At 43.2% G+C, this 25,150-nt stretch overlaps 1 protein-coding gene across 4 annotated transcripts in view; it reads right to left on the bottom strand.

Moving 5' to 3' along the window:
• MYLK3 (myosin light chain kinase 3) overlaps nt 1-23,872 on the bottom strand; it is a 44,041-nt gene extending 20,169 nt beyond the window's left edge. Inside the window, exons 1-4 of one of the 4 annotated variants that reach the window (XM_079117634.1) lie at nt 23,656-23,872; nt 7,316-7,406; nt 5,400-5,826; nt 1,173-1,627 (exon numbers count right to left, since the gene is read on the bottom strand). In XM_079117634.1, the coding sequence (XP_078973760.1) occupies nt 1,173-1,627; nt 5,400-5,826; nt 7,316-7,406; nt 23,656-23,673 (991 nt within the window). In that variant the 5' untranslated portion in view covers nt 23,674-23,872. Of the gene's footprint in view, nt 1-1,172; nt 1,628-5,399; nt 5,827-7,315; nt 7,407-13,263; nt 14,002-19,906; nt 20,081-23,655 lie in introns of those variants that run through there. The other 3 variants (XM_079117635.1, XM_079117633.1, XM_079117632.1) reach the window with 3 other exon arrangements.
• Between the last annotated feature and the right edge of the window lie 1,278 nt (nt 23,873-25,150).

Genomic DNA, 25,150 nt, shown 5'->3' with positions numbered 1-25,150 from the left:
AGCCAGTGACCGGATGCAAACCCAAGTCTCCTGGCCATTAGGACAGCGCTGTTTATTAGGTCAAGACATTTTGGCAGCCTGCTCATGAGGTCTAGAAGGGGAATCCTGGGTGAGTTAGTGCAAGCCTGTGGAAAACAGTGAACAGGGTGAGCAAGCACGGTTTAATGAGGAGGCTATTTTTAAAGGCAAAGGAGGGCTACAGAGATTAGCAAAGGTGGTGTGAGAGGGAGGCAGTTGGAGAAATAAACACCCCACCCTTTCTCTTCTCTCACCCTCAGTTGATTCTAACCAAAGGTCAGACAGCCTGCAATGGAGCCCATAGGAGGCAGCTCCCAGGGCACAGGTTGGGAATCAGGAGGGACAGTGGATCTGGAGGGCACATAGAGAACAGCCTGCACTTGGAAAGATCAAAACTAATGGCTTAGGGTTTTCTTGTCCTTCGAAAGTGATATGAATACCTAGAAATGTTTCATGAAATAATGTGAAGGAATAAAACAGAATCCAGAACATGCACCAAACACAATAACATACACCAATTTGTACATGCAGGGCTGAAAATGCTGAGGCAGGAGGTCAGGGGCTTGGGTTGGCATTTGTTTAGAGCTTGTCATAGGAGAACTCTGCTTGCTCTCTGGCTACGGGGAGCACTCACGGTGTTCCACAAACTCTGACCTAGGAAGGTGACCCCAGGGATAAAAGGGTTTAGAGCCTCTGGGTTGCAAAAACACAGCATGCCTCCCACTACCCTGGGATGGCAAGCAGGTCAGCAGTCCTAGAACCTCCTCCCTGTCCTGAAGAAAATCTGCTCCCTGGTTGTGAATAGCCAATGGTGGTTATATGTACCAGTCAATGTCTGTGGATTTTTAACAGGAGCCTACCCTTTCTCGATCCAAAGTAATACCAATGGTGAAAATTCAGGCAGCAGGTGGTTTTGAGAAACCTACCCAGATGGGCCACCCAGGTCCCCTGCTACCCTAGCTGACCAGAATTCAGTCTTTCTGTCTCTGTGCCTTGGTCTCCAACCCCAGGATGTATAAGTAGGCTGTTCCCAAGTCTTGGACTCCCCGAGACCTGCATTATCCAACCCTGAAAGCTGCAGAAAGCACCCCCAGGAATGTAGCCTCCCAATCCATGCCTGGGCTTGTGTCAAGTCTGGCAGCAGCCTCACTCACCCAGAACCAGGCTGCCAGCCCCAGCATCTGGGGGTGTCCTCCTTCCTGCTTCAGCTCCTAAAGTGACCCCAGCTGCGCAGTCATTCCCAGGCTCAGGATGTCCTGCTCCTAAGCTTCTGTCCTGCTGCAGGCCTGAGTTCCCAGCAGGGTCATCTCCCTTGTCCCTTCTGGTGAAGCTCGGCCCTGCGGCAGACTCAGCCACAGGCCCTTGCTTCTCTGCACCTGCTCCCTCATCACTGCTCTTCTTCTGCAGTGGGGGAAACTCTCTGGCTTCCTTGGGGTTTTGTTCTCCTAGCTTAGTTCCAGGAGCTTCAGAGCAGCAGCTGGGCCCAGGCAACTGCTCACTGGGTTGGGCAGCTGTCGGAACCTCTGCAGGGGGAGTGGGTCTGAGGCTGCCCCCACGTGTCACAAGAAGCTCCCCAGGAGTGTCCATCTCTTGCACATGGATGGAGATCCTGGAGGAGAGAGAAATATGGCCCTGAGATTAAAAACAAAGACTCCGAAATTAGAACAGACATGGGTTCAAAGGCCTACTGCTGCCACTTACTGACAGTGGCCTTTGACTTCACTTTTATCATCTGTAAAATTAGGACCTTAGGGTTGTTATAATAGTAAAGGTTAACTTATGGTTGGAGACTCCGATCCCTGCCCCCTTGGAGACCTGACCACCACTACCCAGACAGGACATCAGGAGAGAGTCTGGCTTAAGTAACAGCACCATCAGCTCTCAGGATTCACGGGATGAGCATTCAGGGAAGGTTTGGGGCAACCTATGATGAACAGGGGTGGGAACCACATGCCCCTGAGGGCCCTGAAAACCTGCTTTGGTTCCAGGAAGACTGTAGCCTGCAGGTGGGAGACCGGGTGCTTCCCACTTTCTCTGAAGAGAAGGAAGAACCAAGTCAAATAGCACACTGGAAGCCCCCGGTCAGATGTATTTGATTAAAATAAGTCAATTGCTCGTGAAAGATTGGACTTTCTGTTTCTCTTCAACAAGTTGCAGACCTGGCAATACTGGGCCTGTGTGCCTGTGAAGCTGAAGAGCAACTCTCCACTTCCCTGCTGCCCTCTGGCAGTGCCTCTGAGCCCACTTAATTCATTTTCACTACCCAGGTATGGTAGGTATTGGGCTTGTGGCCCCAGATGAAGGTTGAGAAGCCCTCTGAACCCTGATGTTCAGAGGCAGGGACCTTGACACCAGCAGCCATACCTCTCGGGTTCAGACCCTCTCAGAGCTAGATGCTCCTGACTCTGGCTGTCCCACGGGGGCTTCTTCTTGATGGATCACCATCCCACTACCATGAGATCTATGTGTGTCAGAGATGAGAGGGGACAGTGTTTGGCATGGGCTAAGTGAGTCCTGGGCAGGAAGCCAGGTAGCCTTGATTCTGGCCTCAGCTCTGCTGGACAACTACGGACAAGTCTATCCTCGGTTCCCTCTTCTGTTAAACAGAAATGGCAATACCTTACAGATGTGCTGAAAGAGTCGACTAAGCAATGAGAACACTCAAAAAGTGAGGCCTAAAGATGTAATCACTGTGGAAAACTGAGGAGGATCTTTTAAAAATTAAAAGTAGGCCCAGTAGCTCAGGAGGCTGAGGCAGGAGGATTGCAAGTTCAAAGCCAGTCTCAGCAACTTAGCAAGGCCCTGTCTCAAAATAAAAAATAAAAAGGGCTGGGGATGTGGCTCAGTGGTTAAGAGCTCCTGGCTTCTATCCCTCGTACAAAAAAAGAAAAAAAAAAATTAAAAGTAGAATTACTACATGTTCCAGCAGTTCCACTTTGGGGTATATATCCAAAAGAATTGAAAGTCATGTTATAGCAATTTTATTAACAACAGTCAAGAAGTGGAGCAATGGACTGGGGATATAGCTCAGTTGGCACCGTGCTTTCTTCACATACACAAGGCCCTGGGTTCAACCCCCAGCACCACAAAAGGAAGAAGAAGAAGAAAGAAGAAAGAAGAAGAAGGAGGAGGAGGCTGCCCCACGGAGATGGCAAATACAGGGCTGGAGATGGGTTGGGGAGGGGTTGGGAGTCAGCAGGTTCTACATCCTCCCATACTGACTGCTGAGCAGGTCAGAGGCCATGTTCTAGAAGTCAGGTCAGCTGCCACAACTCCAGCACCCCTACCATAATCTTCTTGAAAGCCCCTGGATTGACAGCCTGTCTTTCCTCTTTCCACCACACTATTTAGGACCGAATTAAATACTGGCCAGAAGAAGTGGGATGAAGCAGTGGTTAGGGGCACAGATTCTGGAATCTAGTAACCTGGATTCAGATCCCAACTCTGTGAATCCCTAGCTGGGTGACCCTGGACACTCTGAGCCTATGCTCCCTTATTAATGAAATGGGACAACAACCACAGTCCCCTAAAGTGATTTGATGCCTGTGGAATGCTAAGCACTGCACTCCATGAAACCTACTTTTTGCTTTTCTTCATCTAAGAAGTAGTGATTCCTTGTTCCCCACTAGAGCCACCCAGACCCTTTTTAGCATGTTAAAAAATAAAACAGAAGAACAAAAGTTCCATGCCCTGGTGTACCAAAACAGACACGAAGACCAGTGGTACAAAATAGAAGACACAGAGACAAACCCACATAAATACAGTTTTCTCATACTAGACAAAGGTGCCATAAACATACATTGGAGAAAAGGGCCTCTTCAACACATGGTGCTAGGAAAACTGGAAATCTATATGCCGCAAAATGAAATTAAACACCTACCTCTCATCCTGCACAAAACTCAACTCAAAGTGGATCAAGAACCTCGTCATTAAACCAGAGACCCTGCAACTGGTAGAAGAAAATGTAGGCCCAACTCTCCATCATGTTGGCTGAGGATCTGACTTCCTCAACAAGACTCCTTAAGTGCAAGATGTAAAATCAAGAATCAATAAATGGGATGGTATCAAATTAAAAAGCTTCTTCACAGCAAAGGAAACAATTAAGAACATGAAGAGAGAGCCTACAGAATGGGAGAAAATCTTTTCCACCTGTACCTCAGAGCATTAATCTCCAGGATATATAAAGAACTCAAAAAACCTAACACCAAAGAAACAAATAACCCAGTTAATAGAGGGGCAAAGGAACTGAACAGGCACTTCACAAAAAAAGAAATATGATTAGTTAACAAATATATGAAAAAAAATTAAACATCTCTAAAAATCAGAAAAATGTAAATTTAAACTACACTGAGATTTTCATCTCACTCCAGTCAGAATGGCAATTATCAAGAATACAAGTAACAAATATTGGTGAGGATGCGGGGGTACACTCATACATTGCTGGTGGGACTGCAAATTGGTGTAACCACTCTGGAAAGCAGTATGGAGATTCCTCAGAAAACTTCAATTGGAACCACCATTTGACCCAGTTATCCCATTCCTCGGGATACACCAAAGGACTTAAAATCAGCATATGACAGTGACACAGTCAATTCAATATTTATGGCAGCTCAACTCACAATAGCTGAGCTATGGAACCAACCTAGGTGCCCTTCAGCAGATGAATGGATAAAGAAAATGTGGTACATATACATAATGGAATATTACTCAGCCATAAAAAAGAATGAAATTATGGCATTTGCCAGTAAATAGATGGACTGGAGACTATCATGCTAAGTGAAATAAGCCAAATCCCAAAAAGCAAAGGCCAAATCTGATATGCGGATGTCAACACACAATAAGGGGAAAGGGAAGAACAGAAGTTCATCCGATTAGACAAATGGGAATGAAGGGAAGGGAGAGGGATAAGAATAGGAAAGACAGTTCAATGAATCAGACATAAATTCCCTATGTTCATATATGAATACACAACTAGTGTAACTCCACATCCTGTACAACCACAAGAATGGGATCCTAATTAGAATAAGTTATACTCCATGAATATGTCAAAAGACACTCTACTGTCAATATGGCTAAAAAGAATAAATTTTTTAAAAAACCATGCCTGAGACTCCTTCCAGAATAATTGACTCAGAATAATTTAAAAATACCAATACTTTCTGGGCATTGGTATTTTTAAATCGCCAAGTAACTGCCGTAGGGGGCAGCAGGTGACAACCAGTGCTCTAATCTCCCAAACACAGGGTCTTCCCCTTGGGAAGCTGGTCTAGCTCTAGGCATACAGTGGTCACTCAGCATGTGTCACTGGACAATTGCCATGCTGCCGCTAAGGGACTGTAGTTAATTCCACCCACTGCCCAGCACAGAAGAGCAACCCCTACCTTAGAGGAGACTCTCCACCACTGTGAGCTGCCCTGGACGGCGCTGGTGCTCTTGGGGGCTCAGGACTGGGCCCTGAAGCCAGCCACGTGTCCTCCTCTGAAGACTGAGGATCAAGCCTGCTGGATGATGCTCCTTGTCCTGCACCTGGTACCACGTCCTGGCTGGTGGGGGCCTCGATGACCCTGTCAGATGCTGCAGACAATTCCAGGTCAGTCCCAGGGTTCTCACTGGATGTCTCAGAATCTTTGGCTTTGACCTCTGTGGGCAGCGGCAGGTAGCCAGGAGGTACCTGTCCTGGGCCAGGAACTCCATCTCCCTGTCCAGGTGAGGCCGCTGCCTGAGAGAGGAGGTTGGCTCCCATCTGTGAGGTGCTGAACGAGGGCAGCCTCTCCACTGTCCCCTCTGGCACATCAGCCTTCTGGCTCTCTACAGGAAAATAGGCAGGGTAAAGATACAGTCCCATTTGGGGAAGTCTGTCACAAAGATACTGCAAAGTATACACACCAGGGCATTCAGCATACCGTGTTTTGTGTTTTTGTTTTTGTGGGGGGTACCAGGGGATTGAACTCAGGGGCACTCAATCACTGAGCCACATCCCTAGGGTCTCACTGAGTTGCTTAGCACCTCACTGTTGCTGAGGCTGGCTTTGAACTCACCATTCTCCTGCCTCAGCCTCCCAAGCCACTGTGCCCAGCTCCCAGTGTACTGTGTTTATAATAGCCAAAGGCTGGAGATGAATGGCCATCAGGAAGTTGTGTGAACCACGGAACATCCACACAATGGAGTGTTGCACAGACAGGACAAAAAAAAAAAAAAAAAAAAGAGGGAGAGAGAGAAATTAACATCTCTATCCACAGCTAGGGAGTAATCTCAGGATGTACTAGAAGTGAAAAGAAGCAAAGTGGAGAACAGTGGGTATGGAAGCCTCTTTACCTAAGGGAGGATGTGTTTGTATGTGTGTGGGGAGGGGGTGTGTACTTGCAATGTGGTCTAAATTGAAAGGGGTTCAAAGGAAAGATAAAATGTTTTTAAATGATTATGTATAGGGCAAGAAAACAGTGTAAGAACAAGAGGAGAAACTTCTCTCAATATACTTTGTTTTGTTGATTTGACCTTGAAACCATGTAAATAGTATGGAAATTTTTTAAAGAAAATTAAAATATAAAAAATGAAATTTAAAAAACCTGATAAATATTAAGTTGGTATACATTACACAGAAAGGAGTTATTTCAAAGTATTTCATTTTTATTTTGCTTATTTTGCCCAGGTTGATCCCAAATTTCTGGGCATAAGCTATCCTCTGACTCAGCCATCCAACAGACAAGTGTCACCACACCCAGCTCCAAGTCAAAACACTGCAATTGAGCTGGGGATGGTGGGGATGGCGGGGATGGTGCACACCTACAATCCCAGAGTCTTGGGAGGCTGAGACAGGAGGATCACAAGTCTGAGACCCTAAGAAACTTAGCGAAACCTGTCTCAAAATAAAATGATAAAAAATGGCCTGGCGGGCTGGGGCTATGGCTCAGTGGTAGAGCGCTTGCCTAGCATGTGTGAGGCACTGGATTCAATCCTCAGCACCACATAAAAATAAATAAATAAAATAAAGACATTATGTCCATTTGCAACAAAAAACATTTGTTTTAAAAAAATGACCTGGAGATGTGGGGATGTAGATCAGTGGTTGAACATCCCTGGATTCAATCATTCAATCCCTGGTACCAAAAAAAAACAAAAACAAAAAAAACCCACCATTGCAATTGACTATGATATAAATAAAAGACAAAGAACTGTTAATAAGAAAAAAGTGGCTTCAACAGTTTCTCAGTAATCACACTGTGGGTGGGATTGTCAATATTTTTATTATGAACTCACTGTGTGTGCAATGTGGGAGAAAGCAAATGGGCCCACTTACCTTCCCAAGGCCCCCTGATGTCGGCTTGCACACCTCTGGTGCTCAGTGCATGCTTTGGTTTTGCTCCCTTCTCTTCTACTTGCTCTTTGTTCTAAAATAAGGATCATAAAAACCATCATCATTCTCATCAACATCATCATTCAGGCCATAGATATTTATTGCCCACCTACCATGTGCTTAAGGTAAAGCCCATGGTGTTCAGGTTATTTGGCATACTCTCACAGTAACCTTAGAAGGTCGATACTGCTTATCATCATTTTAGAGATCAAGACACTGAAGCCTTCCCAAGGTCATGAAATTTAAAAGAGGAGAAGCTTAGTTTCAAACCGAGAACCGAAGTCCTTTTTAAGATGTCACGGTATTACTGGTGAGGAGTGGGCCCAGACCCTGGCAGAGGGTTTTAAATAGACTGGACCTCAAAGGACTTAGACCAGGGATAGAAATAAGCTTAAAACACCAATTCAGATGAATTGTTCCTGGCTAATGGAGTGTTGGTTTAGGTTGGGTTCGGAAGTCAAACCCATTCTTAGTGAGGAAGGAGTATCGTGATGAATTTGCCTGGGGGCTAGCAGGGTAAGTCCCATGGTCACCCCTCTCCAAAAGCAGGAGAACAGACTCTCAGGGTAGCCTTGCTGGTTTTGAACCCCATCTTCACCACTTGGCCATGCTCTTTAACTTCTCTGCATCTCACTTTTCTTATCTGTAAAATGGGGATATTATCTGCCTCACAGAATCAAAGGGAGGATTAGGGAGTTAATTTGTGGAATGTTGGAGAAGTGTGCCCAGCACATAGCAGTGCTCAGTAGTTCCAGTGATTCTGTCCTGCCTGAGCCAAAGAGCCATCAGTGTCAAATGAGCCCACTGCATAAGGATGGTTGGTGCTGGCCCAGAGGCACTCCCGGCAGCTTTTGCTTAAATCTGAAGTCTGCTCAAAACCAGTGCATGGGGTCCCGTGCTTTTAGTCCTGAAACAGGCTGCAGCACAGTCCAGTTGTGAGCTCTCAAGCCAATATTTCTACATGCTCTGAAAGGTTTACCTGGGGCAGCCAGGGAATTAGAGTCATCGATTGGAAAAGTCCCTAATACGACTTGTCACAGCCTGGGTTGTGCCGTGAGGCACAAGACACTCTAGTAAAAGGTTTTTCTCCTGCTTTGGAGGTTCTTAACTGGAAGCCCAGAGGTCAAAAATAGTTCCGGACACATTTGGCTTGTGCAACATTCACATTTTTAAATTTAAGCCAAGTACAGTGGTACCTGCCTATAATCCCAGCAACTCGGGAAACTGAGGCAGGAGAATCAAAAGTTCAAGGCCAGCCTCAGCAACTTAAAGAGGCCCTCGCCAATTTAGCAAGACCCTTTCTCAAAATAAAGAGGGCTGGGGATGTGATTCAGTGGTTAAATATACCTGGGTTCAATTCCTGGTACAAAACATTTTAATTTGTTTCTAACATTTAATCTAATTAAAATTATATAGGATTCCTTTAGAGCTAATAGAATTGTTTCACATACATACACACTGTTTTATTTTATTTATTTTTTTCTCCCAGTACTAGATTTGAACCCAGGACCTTGTTCATGCTAGGCAAGCTCTCTACCACTGAGCTACAATCCTGATCCAACTGTTCTATATTTTGATTGTGGTGGAGGTTACCTGGGTAGATACATTTGTTGAACTGTATATTTAAATTGTGTGTAGTTTGTGTGTGTTTGTAATTTATTACACTCTAATAAAATAATTATTATTTAATTATTATGCCTTAATAAAAAAAATTCTAGGTTCTCAACTTCTTTTGAAAAAAAATCTGAAGATCTAGGCCCAAATGGCAAAAACTGGCAGGGGCAGTTCCCTCTAACTGGGATGCTATAGTCTTTAACTCTTCCAAATGTCTCCCTGCCCCTAGGCTAAGGTTTGGTTCCACTGTTTTTCCTACACTGTGCCCACTTCTCTCAATCCTATTACCTGTTCACTCCTTCAACTTCAGGACACCGACTTTTGTCCTTTTAATGGTAAGGGCATAAAACATGGAGAACGCATAGCCCAGCACCTGGCATGTGGTAAGCACTTGATAAAAAAAATGCTAAGCTGCTATTATGATTATCACCAACGTCATCAATGTGGCCCAGACCCTGTGCTCAGCAGATAAATAGCTCTCCCTTATCCCTTTTCTGCAGACTCTGTCCTGACACCCCTGTAGCTGTGGAAACTGGAGGCATTATCACAGATCTCCTCTTGTTTCACCCCTCCAATAGAAAGGGACTTGTACACACTGTCCTTTGGCAGACCTTGTTGGGCTCAAATCAGTCCTCTCTCTCCCTCTGTCTCTAGTGTAGGCGAGCATGTGCGTGCGTGCACGTGCGCGTGCACACACACACACACACACACACACACACACACACACACTGAAACATAACTGGTTTCTGTCTTTAGAACTCAACCTTGTGGTTCCTGCCTTGTCTATAGAAGCAGAAAAAGTAGAAGAGACCTCAGGTACCATTCTAGAGGACAGATGCATCTAACAGCTTGACCATGATTCAGGCCTACTCCTGGTTGAGCCTGAAGCTGTCTTCCCTGAGAGTGCACCTGGCTTCTAGTAATAATCTAATTCATTGTTACAATCAATTGAAGTGCTACCATGGAGAACCTTTACAAAATCCTGACATAATTTTAAAATTTAACAGCCAGTGCCAGGATTTAATTCAATTCCACAATTACTATGCTCTTAGTCTCTTAGGAAATACAAAGAAGGTCTTCAGAAAGTCTCCATAATGCACAATTTTCAGCACTGACGATGTGTTAAGTAGGTGTGTCTGTGTCTCTGTTCACTGTATGAAAACCAGCAACACCAGCCCTGGGAAGTAGAGGCTGATCAGCAGCTGACATTCCGAATGAGAGTAACTATCTACAAATGTTTGTAGATAGTTATTGATATGTGTATTAAATACTAGAATCAAAGAGAGCTCAATCAAGTGCCAGTGAAGCAATAAAGACAAATGTTGCGAGAAATTAGAAAAATATTCTATGACATCCCCCCATCCAGAAATGCCTAAATATTTGCAGCATGTATGATAGCTGATTTCATTAATGTATAAAGAGCTCTTATAAATCAATATGAAAAAGTCAGAAAACTAAAATAGAAAAGAAGGAAAAGGACATGAACAGGCATTTCACTGAAAATACAAGTTTTTAAACATAAGAACAACATTCACTCTTTTAGTAAAAGAAATATAGACTAAAATTATATATCATTCTGTCTACTTTTGGTTGTTTGAAATTTTCCTTAATAAAAAGTTTAAAATCATTTTATGAATTCAAAAGAAGAGTTAGCCTTAAGAGATATATAACAAATTACTTTTCTTGAATATGATTCAAATAAATGATAAAACATTCTAAATTGTAATATAATCAGGGGTATTTGAATACTGACTTTGGTAATATTAGAAGTTACTCACTTTTTAGGTTACTAATAGTATTGTGATTATGTTTTTAAAACAGTCTTTATATTTTAGATATAAATGCTGAAACATTTATGAAAGACATCATTCAGTGTCTCATTTGCTTCAGAAGTAATCTGGAAAGATAAAATGTGTGGGGAATCCATGAACTAATTAACACTGACTTCCTATTGATGGCTGAAGCCAGAAGATGAACTCACAGGTCATAACATAGTCGGTCTTCTATATCCATGGCTTCTACATCTGAACCACTCAGATTGAAAACATTCAGGAAAAAATTTGCAACTGTACTGAATATGTACAGATATTTTTTCTTGTCATTATTTCTAAACAAGATAGTATAACAACTATTTAAATAGCACTTACATTATATTAGGTATTACAAGTAATCTAGAGATAATTTAAAGAATACAAGAGGATATACATAGGTTATATGCAAATATATCATTTCATAAAGAGATTTGAGCATCTGCAGATTTTGGTTTCCAACAGATTCCTGGAACCAATCCCCCATGGATACTAAGAGATGACAGCAATCTCTATTTTTACAAATGTCTGAAGTTTTTCATACTAAAATATTCAAAAACATGTGCACAGTAAGATCTCATTTTTCATTCGTCAGACAGAAAAAGAATCAAAAATTGGGTAATATGCTTTGTTAACCAATGTAGCAGCAACAAGCATTCCCATATGTTATGGATAGAAGACTAAACTGGAATAAATTCTTTGAAGATCAGTTTGACCTTATTGATACAAATTTACCCTTTGGTTTAGCATTTTTACTGCTAGCAGTATAGCATACCGATAAACTCACACTGTGTTCAAAGACATACATCTATGGATATTCACTACATCATTATTTATCATAGTTAAAAAATAACAATATAAAGAAACAAGGATACAGGACCAGTTAACAAATTAAGATATATCCCCCCCAAAAGAGAGTACTCTGCAACTTAAAAAATAAGCACAAGGAAATTTTCTAGATACAAAACAATGCCCCCAATACATTAAGATTAAATGTGAACATTATATTTAATCAAATACATTAGATTTAACGTATTTAATGCATCAAGGCCAGAACAACATGACTAACATTTGGGCGAAAAAGATACAAAAAATTGAAGGTGAAGTTTATACCAATGTACTCATAAGCAGAGCCCATATCTAAAAGGATTCAGAAGAAATTAGTACTTATGATTGCTTACAGAGGTGAGGGGAACTGTTCTGGGAACTGGAGGATTGAATGGGAGGGAAATATGCACTCTTCATACTATGTAAGTTATTTTTCCTTCTGTTTTGTTTGTTTGTATTGTTTTTAAGGGGCTGGGAGTTGGCGGGGATTGAACCCAGGGACTTAAATATCATGTTTTGTTTTGTTTTGGTTTGGTTTGGTTTGGTTTGGTTTTGGTATGTTTTCATCACGTGCATAGTAACTTTCTTTTTGAAGCTATTAATTAGATTTATTTTATCAGATTAACTGATTTTTTTTCTAAAGCCAAGGTTGGTTATCAGTGGCAAGGGCCACTGCAGCGGTCTGATCTTCCCTGCAGGCCAGGTTCTCAGGGGATGCCCAGTGCAAACAGCAGGGAGCTGGAGGGTGGGCATGCTCTGGGAGGAGCTGCAGGTTACAGAGGGGAAGGGATCCACAGGGTGAGCCCTGGCCTGGCTGGGCTGCAAAGGAAAGCACCTTTCTATCTCCGGTGTTAGCCTCAGTAGCCAACAGAGTCAAGCACAAACCCCTTTAGACCCTAACTCATCCCCTGGCTCCAGGCTGTCTGAGTGCTACCAAGTGGCTGAGCCTCATGTTCCCAAATAGGGTGTCCCCTCTGCACACCTCACCCCTCCAATCCTCCCCCAGAAGCTGAGCTTCCATTAACCAGCAGGTTTGATTATGCAACCCTTGGGAACAGACACTCCCAGAAATGCCACCTCCACCCCCAGGCTCCGGCTCCTGCCTGTTGTCCCCCATAGGTCACTGTCAACACTCATCTACCCACAGGCAGCTGCACACTCCACCTACTCTGGAGCAAAACACAAGGTTGGGGACAGGAAGGGGAGGATGAGTTTTTGAATAGGACCTGTCAGAGGAAACTAAGCACTACTCACTTGTTTCCATCCCAGGTGAGAAGGAGCAGAAAGAAGCCCAAAGAGAAAATAAGTGCAGGAGACAGTAAAGAAGCTTAATGTCCTTCACTCCCTAACTGCCAATTTGTCCCTGACCTCTGGATTGCCTGGAACTGCCCAACGCTCCACAGTCTTGGCCAGGGCACTGCTTCTTCCTTTCCCTGGGTGAGCTGCAGTCAGTGGACTGACCAGAAATCTACCCATGACCCCTACAGTTCTAACTCTCCTTTCCCCCATCAAGGCAACACACTGGAGGCACAAGAAAAGAGCACCATCTCTCCAACTCTCCAAAACCTAGGTGCCTAGCCAGTCTCCCCACCAGTACCCCTGAACCTCCCTTCCAGCCAGGTCAAGGAAGCAGAAACTAACCTCCTCAGGGCCATCAGCCAGGCTGCCTCTTCTCCAGGGAACACTCCCTTGCATGATGAAATCCACCACCTTTGAGTTCTGGAATGTAGCCCCCACCAAAGCAATGGCCTTGTCCAAGGCCACCACCATCCTGAAAAGGGCTTCAAGTCTGGCACCATGCTGGGCACCATCCTGCCTCACAGCCCTTACCAGCTCCAGGACCTCAGGCCACCCAGCCTGAGTGTCAGCTAGAGGAGCACAATCAGATGCTCCTGGGCCCAGCCCTTGGGAGGCCTCCAGCCGGTGCAGGCCTTGCTCTAGGTGGCCCATGCCTTGGCACACACATTGTAGTTTCTCTGTGACATCTTCTTGAAAATGCAGGAGTTTGTCAACCTTCTCATTCAGCATGTTAAGCTTTTTGTCCATGGTGGTTAAGCAGGCCTTGCCCAACACTGGTAGACCCCGGGGTCCCACACTCTCCTTGGAGGAGCCTGACATCCCAACTCAGGCTTGACAAGGGCGAGAATGAGGAAGTGGAAGGGCCACAGACCTCTAGTTCTCACTTCAGCAGTAGTTTCTGGAAGTTCATTGTCCTTGGTAGCTGACAGCCTCGACCTGCAGCACCAACTCGTTTGGACTGCCTGGGCTGTTTGGGGAGCCCAGAGGACCAGGTTCTCTCTGTGCTTTTGCCTTGCTTATCTCCCACTCAGCCATGGGCTGTGACAGGCTGAGTTTGGCCCAAGTCCTTCTCCTTGGGGTCCCTTTGACATCATGGCAATGTTTAACATTCCTCTCTGAGAGGCTGCTGACGGGCAAATATTTTAAGAATCTGCCCAGAGCAGTCAGGGGTTTGTGTAACTGAAGCTAAAGATTGAAAGAAAAGGATCCTTTAGGTAATGTACCTATCAGATGAACTCAACAAGAAGGCATTAGGGATCCCAGGCACTGAGGAGATGGGGTCCCACCTGCCATACATACAAATCTAATTCACGATAAAAAGCAAAATCAAAACAGAAAGAAATCTGAGAACATTCAATTAAGTTCTGACTTCTACCATGATGAAAATTTTGATGCTTTTGCAAATTAAAAACATATTTTTGGTGTCCTTACTTCACTGGTGCCTAAAACATGTTTAGACTGCTTGTAGGATGAATTTGCAGGTGCCTCCCTACATGGGGCCCTCAGTCACTAGTCATTTGTATCTAAAAATAGAAGTGAGGGAAAATGGCCCATGCTCCTCACCAAGTGCAACCCCACAGGTTGTGTTCCTCAGGCGACATTTATCAGTGACCTCCCTGACACCCTGATAAGAACTATGTGGTATCAGGCACCAATTTCCAAACTGACAAAGACTCAGAAGGGCCTTATACAGCAATAAGGCCTATGTTCCCTCTGGTTTCCAAATGTTTTAGCCTCAGAAACCCTAGGTTTAAATAAAATTTTTGCAGAAGCATCAACGAATAAAGCAGACACATAGAGTTGCTCAGGATGTCACTGAGATGGGGCACAAGGTATCAACTGACTGTCTAAAGGATGCCACAGAGGAGTCTGAGTTATACCTTTTTCATCTAGAAAGGGAAATATATACAAGGTCACCCAGGCAACAAGGCCTCCTGAGGATGGGTCAGCCATGGTCAGTGAAGCACCAAGGGAGAGGGGGACTTTAGTGTTCCTCACAACTTTCCCTCCTAAATAAAAACAAAGATGATATACTCTGACCTGGAAATGTGATATCCAAAAGCACCATCAGATGATTTTGCTATTTTAAGTCACATGTGACCTATCAATACAATGTGCTGGCTATGAAGATGCAGCTTGACCACAACCCCCTCTCTATTCACCCTTCCCCTCAGATGAAGCAGCTTACATAGAAGTCCCAACCCATTTCTGGGGGCAGACCTCAATGTCATTTGTGGAATAACTCAAAGCACACTCAAAAGAGTACTTGTCTGCTCTATTTGCTGTGATTAAAAACACACACACAGCCAAGTGCAATGGCTTAATCCCAGTGACTCAAGCAATTTAGTAAGAACTCATCTCAATTTTTTAAAGTAAATAAAAAGGGCTGTGGATGTGGCTTAGTGGTAAAGCACATGTGGGTTCAATCCCTAGTACTCAAAACAAAAAACAATAATAATAATTTAAAAAGCACAAAGTGTCCATGAATAAAGGAATTTGAGGAACACCACACTCCAGCCCCTCTAGGACCTCAGCTGCCACAGAAAAGGCATCAGCATTGGACAGAGACCACTCTTTCCTCCACAATTTATACTTAGTACTTCTCTGTGGAACCAGTGTTCTCTGGATCAAACTTTGGGAATACTGCCTAAAGAAATCTGTGGAAGTCCATCTCCACAGGCCTCCCAATGATTCTTCTTTTCAAGTTGGTGACACTAATTTTTGTGACATGAAATTCCCACCAGTCTGCACAGACAGACCGGAGTCTCTCAGAGAGAGTTTCCACCAACACATACCACAGACTGCTTCATTATTGCCTCTGCTATGGAAATCTCTGGAACCACCCGCAAGTCCAGGGTTAATAAAACCCTGGAAAGGTGAAAGTTCAAAATGAACCCAAAGGAAACAAGCAAATGCCTCAGATACATATTGAGCTCTAAAGCTAATCATTCAAGTTACAAAATCCTCAGACATGCCAGTGTTTCTGACATATGACAGGTATTCAATGCAATGGTAAAGAAGGAATGAATTAACAAGGCTACGCAGGAAGCATCAGGTTTAGCTGACCATGGGGAGATTTCTGTGGGAGGGGGCAGCAGCTGGGCTTTGCTAAAACAAACAAAAGAAGGACTTGGCAGGGTACCCCAGCAATTCCCAGAAGTAAGCTCGGGAACCTTCTTGGGGGAAGCTTAAAATACACCAACAGAAGCTTTGAAGCCCTCTTTGATGAAAAGGAGTAGCCCAGAGAATCAGCTCTGAATCCCTTTCATTTCTTAGCCTATAGGGAGAAATGAGTGTGTACACACCTGGGTTCCCTAGGGGCTAATTCATGTCTTCTTTCCAACTCTCACTGATGTACAGGACACAGCAAGTACCCCAACAATGGTGCCTGCCTGGATAATGGGAGGGATTCTACCCTCAAGGGAAGGGAAGGAAGACCAGAGAAGAGGTGACTGTACTGGATTGTACAGAGCATTGAATCCACTAACACTTAGTTCCTCCAGGGTGAAGGCAGGCCAGCCGATCCACTCCTGGAGAAAGGCTGACCTCTCCTTGCCCCAGGGTTGGGTTACTGTGAACCCCAAGCTTCTTCCCTGGTCTTCTGTTGACCTAACAATCTTGAGGCTGCAGAAGTGAGAGAGATTGCAACATCTTCATTTTAAAGTGATAATCAAGACTGACTCAAGGAGCTGAAGAAATAGCTCCCTTTGGAGAGCGCTCGCCTAGCATGCACAAGGACGGCGGTTCAAATCCCTGGCCCCTCAAACCAGGGGGAGAAAAAAAAAAAAAAACTACAAAACTAAGACTGACTCAAGTGAAAGGCCGACCTCCCATATTTATCTCCTTCCGCTGAAGAGACCTGATGAAAAGTGGTAGTAAAGGAAGACAATAAATACAAGTCCCCAAGTGAGAAAGAAAGGAAGAGGAGCTCTTGTTGAATGAGTGTTATTAATGAATTTCTGAAAGATGGAAAGTTGTTAAGGAAGAGGTAACTGGAAAACCAAGAAAGAGAAAATCACAGCCTAACTGGGTACATGGCAAATATAGTCAAATGTAAAGCCAACTTGCCATGTAAAAACCCCAGAGAAGTCTGTGGCCTTGAGAACCCAGGTGGAATCAACAGGAGCAAAAACACAACTCTGAGGCATATTCCTCCAGTCCTTTCCTCCTTCCCAACTCCTCTGTACAGAAGGGCATTGCCATGAATCACTGCCATGCCACTCCCTGATGACCAGACTGTTTCTGGAGAAGCTCAGTGGTCCACTGTACAAAGCCTATGAACTGGCACTGAGGGAGGATCTCCCTCTGGAGCTCCCTACCTGACCATGCTCAATAAAGCTAAACAGTCAACAAGCCTCAACCACCCAGCCAGTTTTTAGTACCTTATTCTGAAATATGCACAGACAAAAAAAAAAAAAAAAAGAAGATCACCATTATTCAAAGGAAGTCTCCAAGATGAAATATTCCAGGACAAACAAACAGACCCATGATCCTGGAGGAAACAAAGAAAATGAGAAATAGAAGAAAGTTTCAAAAAGGTTGCCATTTATAGTTACAGAAAAATATGAAAAGCTATCCATCCAGGAAAAAGGGGATGCTATGGAAAAAAAGAAGAACCATGGAATACAAGAGAGGCCTTAGAAATTAAATGAGTCATAAATTTTAAAAATCCCAAATATGGATTGAAAAATAAACTAATACCCCAGAAAGTAGAACAAACAGTTAAGATATAAACATAAGAAAATATGTTAGACTATGGATCCAGATGGTCTCACATCTAATCATCAGAGTTTCAGGAACAGAAATAGGAGGAGGGAATTTACCAAGGAAATTCTAGTCATTATATAATTTTAGAATGAGGAATAAGGAAAAGATTATAAAAATCTCCCTAAAACTAATACAACAGAACTGAAATCAGAATAATATCAGTCTTATCAAAACATTTCCCTTTTGAATTTTGAAGACATTGCACCACTGTCAGAGGACATTGCAAAGATGCATAAAAATGCTGCACATGCCTGTAATCCTAGCAACTCAGGAGACTGAGACAAGAGGATCCCAAGTTTGAGGCCAGCCTCAGCAAATTAGCAAGGCCCTTAGCAACTTAGTGAGATCTTGCAACAAAATAAAAAGTAAAAAGTAGCTCAGTGGTAAAGCAACCCTGGGTTACATTCCCAGTACCAAAAAAAAAAAAAAAAAAAAAAAGCATAAAAATTGTGATATTTTCCTTCCTTCCTTCCTTCCTTCCTTCCTTCCTTCCTTCTTTCTCTTTCTTTCTCTTTCTTTCTTTCTTTCTTTCTTTCTTTCTTTCTTTCTTTCTTTCTTTCTTTCTTTCTTTCTTTCTTTCTTTCTTTCTTTCTTTCTTTCTTTCTTTCTTTCTTTCTTTCTTTCTTTCTTTCTTTCTTTCTTTCTTTCTTTCATGCACCCTTCCTAAGGAAGATGCTTTGAAGATATGCTCCAGCAAAAGGAGGAAGAAAAAAAATCAGTATACTTAAAATCAAGGGGCCTGGAATAAGACTGTCTGAATTTAACTCCTGCCCCTGATTTGCTAGAATTGTGACCAGGATTTACTTAACCTCTCCAACTCTGCTCTTCCTATTCTGTAACATGAGAATAATAATGATAGATACACTTCACAGAGTTGGTAAGACAGTTACATGAGAATGCTTGTAAAGGCATCTAGAACAGAGTTTGACACAGAGGAAGTACTCAAATATCAGTCCATCAGCATGGTGATGGCAGACAAGGCAAAAGAGGAACATAAGAAATTAGAAACTCTAAGAAAATCAGAGTTCTTATAAGAGAAAATAAGATTAAAGCACAATAATTCATTTTGCAATGAATATTTGCATAATAAAGTAAATGGTTTGTTAAGTGAAAACAAGAGCATATCTATTGTGAGATGGGAGAAGTAATATGGGAAGTATGAAAAAGGTAAGTCTTCATTTATCTGAATAGGAAGTCCACAGATCAAGTACAGAATTGATTCGAAAAAATATGGGTACCAAAAGAAGAAACAGCTAAACGACTTCCATGTTGCCTCTGGGGATCAGGAACAGGGAGTAGGTAATACAGAACATCTAAAGTACTAAACACATAGTACACTTTGTTGATTCATATTTTTATAATACTGCAGCTGGCAGTGAAGTCTTCTTGTATTGAAATCAAATACTATGATAAGTTTCCAAGAGAGGGAAGCCAGGTGTCTAGAAGAAAGGTACCTGGCCTACATTATGTAAATGCCGTATGAGCTAGCTGCATACCTGGAAACTCCTTCACCTCTGCACACACACGCCTTGATCTGCACAGGAGGTTCGTAACAGTGCAATATCCACAGGGCTGAGTGCAAATGTAACTAAAACCATTAGCACAGTGCCTGAAATTGGTAGAGATTAGGGCTACTGTTCTTAAAATCAACCTCACCTTCTCTCCACCTCCCATCCTGGACTGCCATTCCAATAAGACAATAGTGTGCTCAGTCATCTTATTGAGGGAGAGGGACAGTTCTCCAATCCTAAACCAGCACCCTTCTCCTCACCATCCTGCACCTGGCCCAGTAAATAGTGGCCACATCAGCTAATGGTACATGCAGGGGACCTCTGGCCCTCCCCGTATCCCCTGTGTCACCTTTAGCTGATGTGCACTCCAAAGGTGCAAACGTGTCCTCCATTGAGCTGAGCTTATTTAAAAAAAGGAAAACAGAGATGAAAAAGACTTCAGAGAGCCTCACAGAGTTCAATGCAGACAACTTTGGGGTTAGCTGCCACTTGGCATTATCTGCCCAGTATACCCTGTATCAGCTGAGAAAGGCCCAAGCTGACCACCCCCAAACTATACCCATCAACAAAAACTTTCTGCTGAGTTTCTTGTTCTGAGAGGACCTAGGTCTGGGGACGATTGTCACCAGGGCTCCTTTAGTCCTATGACCTTACCAATTGTTCTCAGCCTTCTACTTCAAAGCATGCTAGCTTAGAGCTGTCCTTACCGCAAATATCTGGGTGTAATCTGACGCCCACTGCTGGCCTCTGGTGCTGGGACTCCGCAGCGCTGGAATGGGGCATAGAGTCCCCATCCTGCAGGCTCCAGAGCTGTGCCAACTCAGTGTTTACTCTGCTTGGAGATGGATGCTGCCCAGCTGCCTGGAGCTCTGGGAATGAGGTGGGCTGGCTGGTCAGGATGATTTCTCTGGAAGAACTCAGGCAGTAGCGATAAGCCTGGCATTTCCGCTTATCTCTGACCCTGTCCCAGGCCCCAGAGGCATCCAGAGGTTTCACTTGGTTATCTGCTTTGTTAGACTGTATCTGCCTCTCTGGAGGCCTACTTCCTGCATCACTTAGCAGAGTGTCTAGTTGTGAAACAAACATATTGTGGTCCAAGAAGAAAGAAAGAGGAGTCCTGGAACAGAGCTGACTTGAGTTCAAAACTCAGAATTTTGATACAGGGGTCCAGATGAGCTGGGAATCCTTTATTGTAGGACAGAAGTTCTGATAGACAACAGAATAGGCAGGAGGCCTGCATTATTTAAAAGAGGCTACTCATACTCTGGTTAACATCACTCACCTCCAGGCTTCAAGAGTTTAGCTATTGCTTCCCCAAATAAAATTACTCAGGAAGCTACCAAGAAGTACAGTCTTCTGGGGTTGTGGCTCAGTGGTAGAGCACTTGCCTAGTGTGTGTGTGAGTCACTGGGTTCGATTCTCAGCACCACATATAAATGAACAAAATAAAGGTCCATCAACATCTAAAAAAATTTTTTAAATTAATTAACTAATTAAAGGTATTGTGTCCATCTACAACTAAAAATTTAAAAAGCAATCTAACTAAAACCTTCTATTTTCTAAAACTTGAATTTGTCTCTAGAGGGCTGTATTTTCCAACTGCCAATTCAGAAAAAACTCAAATCCATTTGCAAGCTAGAACCAGGCCAACAGGTTTCTGCCTCGCCTTTTTACCAGCTCACACAGGCAAGGTGTTTCCATCTGCAGTGTGCTTTGACATGTGTCCTCACCATTGCAGTTTATCAGAGGAGGGTGGATTATGGTCCCCATCTGACTCATGAAGAGACTGAGGCTCATAGTGAGTCAGTGGGGAGCTGCAATCTTGGGCCTAGCACTGTGTTACTAGAGGGGAGAGTTTCTGGAAGACCTCCTTATCCCAACACACATGCTGCTTACAGGACCCTACCTCACCTACCCTTGCTCATAAGAATCAAAGAGATTGCAGATTTTTGATACCAGGTTGCTTTTTTTCTCAGTCTGACCATGGGCAAACCTAAGGCACTTTACCTGCAATGGCACTTAAACCCCTTGACTGTGTTATCCCTCATGAGTTTAGAGCTTTGCTATGCTGTGAGAAATTCCAAAAGTCTGGATGGGAGTGAGGTTAATACACCAGAACAGAGAAAGTGGGACCATCGCTAACTGCAAGGGATATGAGTGGTATGGGGTAAAACTATACAATCTAGTAGTGTGTCTAGCCACACTGTATCTGATTAAAAGAATTTTATTTTCATTGTTCTACTTCTCTCCCATTTACCTACCTCTTTTTGAGGATAGTCCAATCCCAGGATTTTTGGGTGTCAGATCTGAACAACTGATAGCAGAGGTGGAACACAGGATCTATAAAAGAAGGCTTGATTGATCTGGGTGATGAAGTCCCAAGAATAGGAAAGCAAAAAGGGAGAGATAGACACCAAACGGGGTCTGGGATTTGGAGACAAACAGGGCCTCAAGCAGCCTTCCAATGTGAGACAATGAAAGGGGACAAGAGTTTGTAAAAATGTCTGCTGCAAGGTATAAATTGGTCATCAGGAATCATGAGCAGCAATGACACTGCAGTTAGGCTTGGCTTGCATGAACTCGAGTCTTTGTAGAAACCTGGCCACATGGTGCCAGGTAATTCAGGGTCTAAGGGGAGACAAATAAATTTGGAAGAACTTCTTGAGGAAATAAGACTTGAGTTGAGAGTTGAATAATGAGTGAGACTTGGGGAGGCCAAGGAAGGGCAGTTCCAGTGAGGACAGAGCAAACAAAGCCCCAGGTAGAGTCTGACAGATGGGTATGATGGTATAGAGACTACCCTCAGATCAGGATGTGTTAGTAGAAGCCCAGCTGATTCAGCAGATGTGACCCTTAAAAGGGTGAAGGGATAAAACTAGGCAAAGACATTTAGATTCAAAGCAGCAAGAGAAACAACTATCTGATGAAATGTTTTTGAGGTATAGAGTAAAGCCAGTTTAGGAAATGGAAGAAACGATTACCTGGGGAAAGGGATTTTGACTTAAAGGGAACACAAAGTCACTTCTGGAATGCTGGAGATGTTTTATATTCCAGATGGTGGTCGAGTGGGTATATGCATGTTAAAATTCCATAGGTTGACAGGCTGGGGTTGTGGCTCAGTGGTAAAGCACTTGCCTAGCATGTGTGAGGCACTGGGTTTGATTCTCAGCATCACATATAAATAGATGAATAAAGGTCCATCAAAAACTATATATATATATATTTTTTTTAATTCCATAAGTTGTAATAGGTGTGCGTTACACTGCTTATGAATCATGCCTTGAGTCCTGTTAGCATAAAATAAAAAAGCAAAAGGGAACAGATGGGCCTGGCAGTAGAATGCTTATGGATTGTGAGTGCTGGAACCAGCACTGAGGTAAAGCCAAAATCAGCAAGTGTTTACCACTTCTAGGATGTGAGCTCTCATGTTGCCAAAACACATGAGTGCTAAGGAAGTGGAGCAACATCTAAGAGAACACGTCTTTGAAAGTTCTTCTACAAGTGCCACATGAAGTTCAAAGGCCCGCATTCACCACTGAACAGCTGGCAACAGAAGGACCCCTCCCTGTTGTGGCAGAAGACTCTAAAGATCTATGATACTCTTCCCAGATCCAGTGGGTGAAGACTTCATCCCAAAAGCAGGATGTGAACAGCAAGTACATAGAGTTCCGTTTTTGTTTATGATGTACATGGATACCAATATGGTTAGTTCTGCATTAGAGATTAAAGATTAATCTTTATTTTCTGTTTTATCTTTTTTCTAATTAAAAAATGAGTGTATAATTTGTGTTACTGAACAAAGTTTGTTTTTTCCGTAACAGTCATTATCCAACTAGACCTACAAGACTTATTCTAGGCAGACAATACGCACCAAAGAGAGGTTTAATTACCAAGAACACAGAGTAATAAGACTCCCTCAGGACGCCTGTTGATGGAAAATAATAATAACCTTACAGAAAGGTCTGAGGTCAATTGCTTGGTCTTAAATGAACAGAAAATACCTACATTTAACAGGCTTATCAGATTTTTCAGAATTAGCAAATCCCACGGGGAAAGAGCAACTGTGTGTGCTTTATTTTTTAAATAGATTCCCCACCCAACTTGAGAAGAAATATTTCAAACTCCACATACAACTCATAAACTATGGGGTTAATTTGGCATTTTTTGAGAAAGCAAACTGGCAAACATTTGGGGCAAATCACCAGCTACAACATTTCCAGTTGATTTAAGCACCTTTTTTTACTAACCACAACAATAGTTTTGGAAAACACTTCTGAAGTCTGAATTACACATGCAATTCCCCTCAAACCTATACAAACCAAATACAAATCCATGCACACAAAACCAAGAGCTGTTTTAATTGTGACCAGCCTCAAAAAGTGTTTTCTGGAGGGTCTATATGTCCCTCATGCGCTGATAAAAACACACACACAGTAAAGTGATCACCTGCACTTACATACCACCTTCCATCCATGGATCCCAAGTGGTTTGTCAGACTGCTGTTTTCATAAGTCTCCAGTGAGATGTGTAAATATTGTTACCTCCATCTTATATGCAGATAAACTTAAACCTGGGGACAGTTAAGTGGCTTGTCAACAGTTAGAACCCAAGACAAGATCTGTGCAAGTTGTCCTCTGGTTTCCCTTCCTTGGCTGAGAGTCCCTTTGAGCTTTCTTTTTGGCCCCTGTATAAATCATGTACGCAGACCACTGTTTCCCTGGTGATGGAGGTGGCATTCTATTTCCTGCCCTGAAGCTGGCCTGCAGCCCTGACTGCACCACATTTAGACACAAGTGCATCAGCTGTGCATGAGTGGGGATAGTTTGGCTCCTTGGAAACCTAAGTGGCGTGTGTCAGCTGGCCCTAGCCCACTGAGAGCCATTCCAGGCCATACTGCTAACTTCTCCATCATTTGCCCAGAGCAACTCATAAGAAAAGCAATGACATCTCTTGGAGCTGAGTGAACAAATGGGAACATCTCAAAGGCAAACTCACTGGCCCTACTCAAATCATCTAGATGTCTGAAACCCAGGCCCCTAGACTAGTACAGTTCCCCCACCCCTGCTCAGTTCTCTATGGACAAAAGATCAAAGTGTGCTCGTCATTAACTATATGCCTGACAGGCAACTGAATTCACAATTTCTGGTTGCAGTATTAGTTTTGTGTTTATTACTAATGTGTCCTAGAATGACCACTTAGAAACAGAGCTGGAGAAATAACAGATACTGGGGCATTGACAAGGTAAAAAAGAGTTACAACCTGAATACTGTTTCTCTTACAGCCTGTAGTCACTATTAGAAATTGGAGATGGAAGGCAGGTGTGGTAGCATACACCTATAACCCCAGTAACTTGGAAAGCTGCAGCAAGAATATCACAAGTTCAAGGACAACCTAAGCAAATTAGCAAGATCCTCAGCAACTTAATGAGACTCTGTCTCAAAATAAAAAGTAAAAAGTACTGAGTATGTAGTTCAGTGGTAAAGTGCCCATGGGTTCAGTCTTTGGTACCAAAAAGAAAGGAAAGATGAGAGGAAGGAAGGAACAAAGGAAGGAGGGAAGGAAAGAAGGAAGGGAGGGGAAAGGAAAAGAGGGAGGGGTGGGGAGAGGGATGCTGGGAATATGATTCAGTGGTAGAGTGCTTGACTAGCAAGCATGAGGTGCTGGGTTCCACCTCCAGCACTTAAAAAAAAAAAAGAAAGAAAGAAAGAAAGAAAGAAATTGGAGGTAGATACCTGTATCTTAAGTGGTGAATGTATAGCAAAGAGTTTAAAAGCCCAACCTTTGGCACTATGAGAACTGGCTTTGAAGCCCAGCACTATTAAACCTAACTATGTGACTTATTTAACCTCTCAGAGCCCCAGTATCCACATTAAAGCCTATTACATAGGATTGCTTTGAGGATTAAATGACATTATGAACATGAAGCTCATACAAAAGTGCCCATAGCACAT

The sequence above is a fragment of the Sciurus vulgaris genome (assembly GCF_902686455.1).
Source record: "Sciurus vulgaris genome assembly, chromosome: 17".
Lineage (NCBI taxonomy): Eukaryota > Metazoa > Chordata > Mammalia > Rodentia > Sciuridae > Sciurus > Sciurus vulgaris.
Note: the sequence above shows the minus strand (reverse complement) of the source record. Positions and strands in the feature narration are given on the sequence as shown.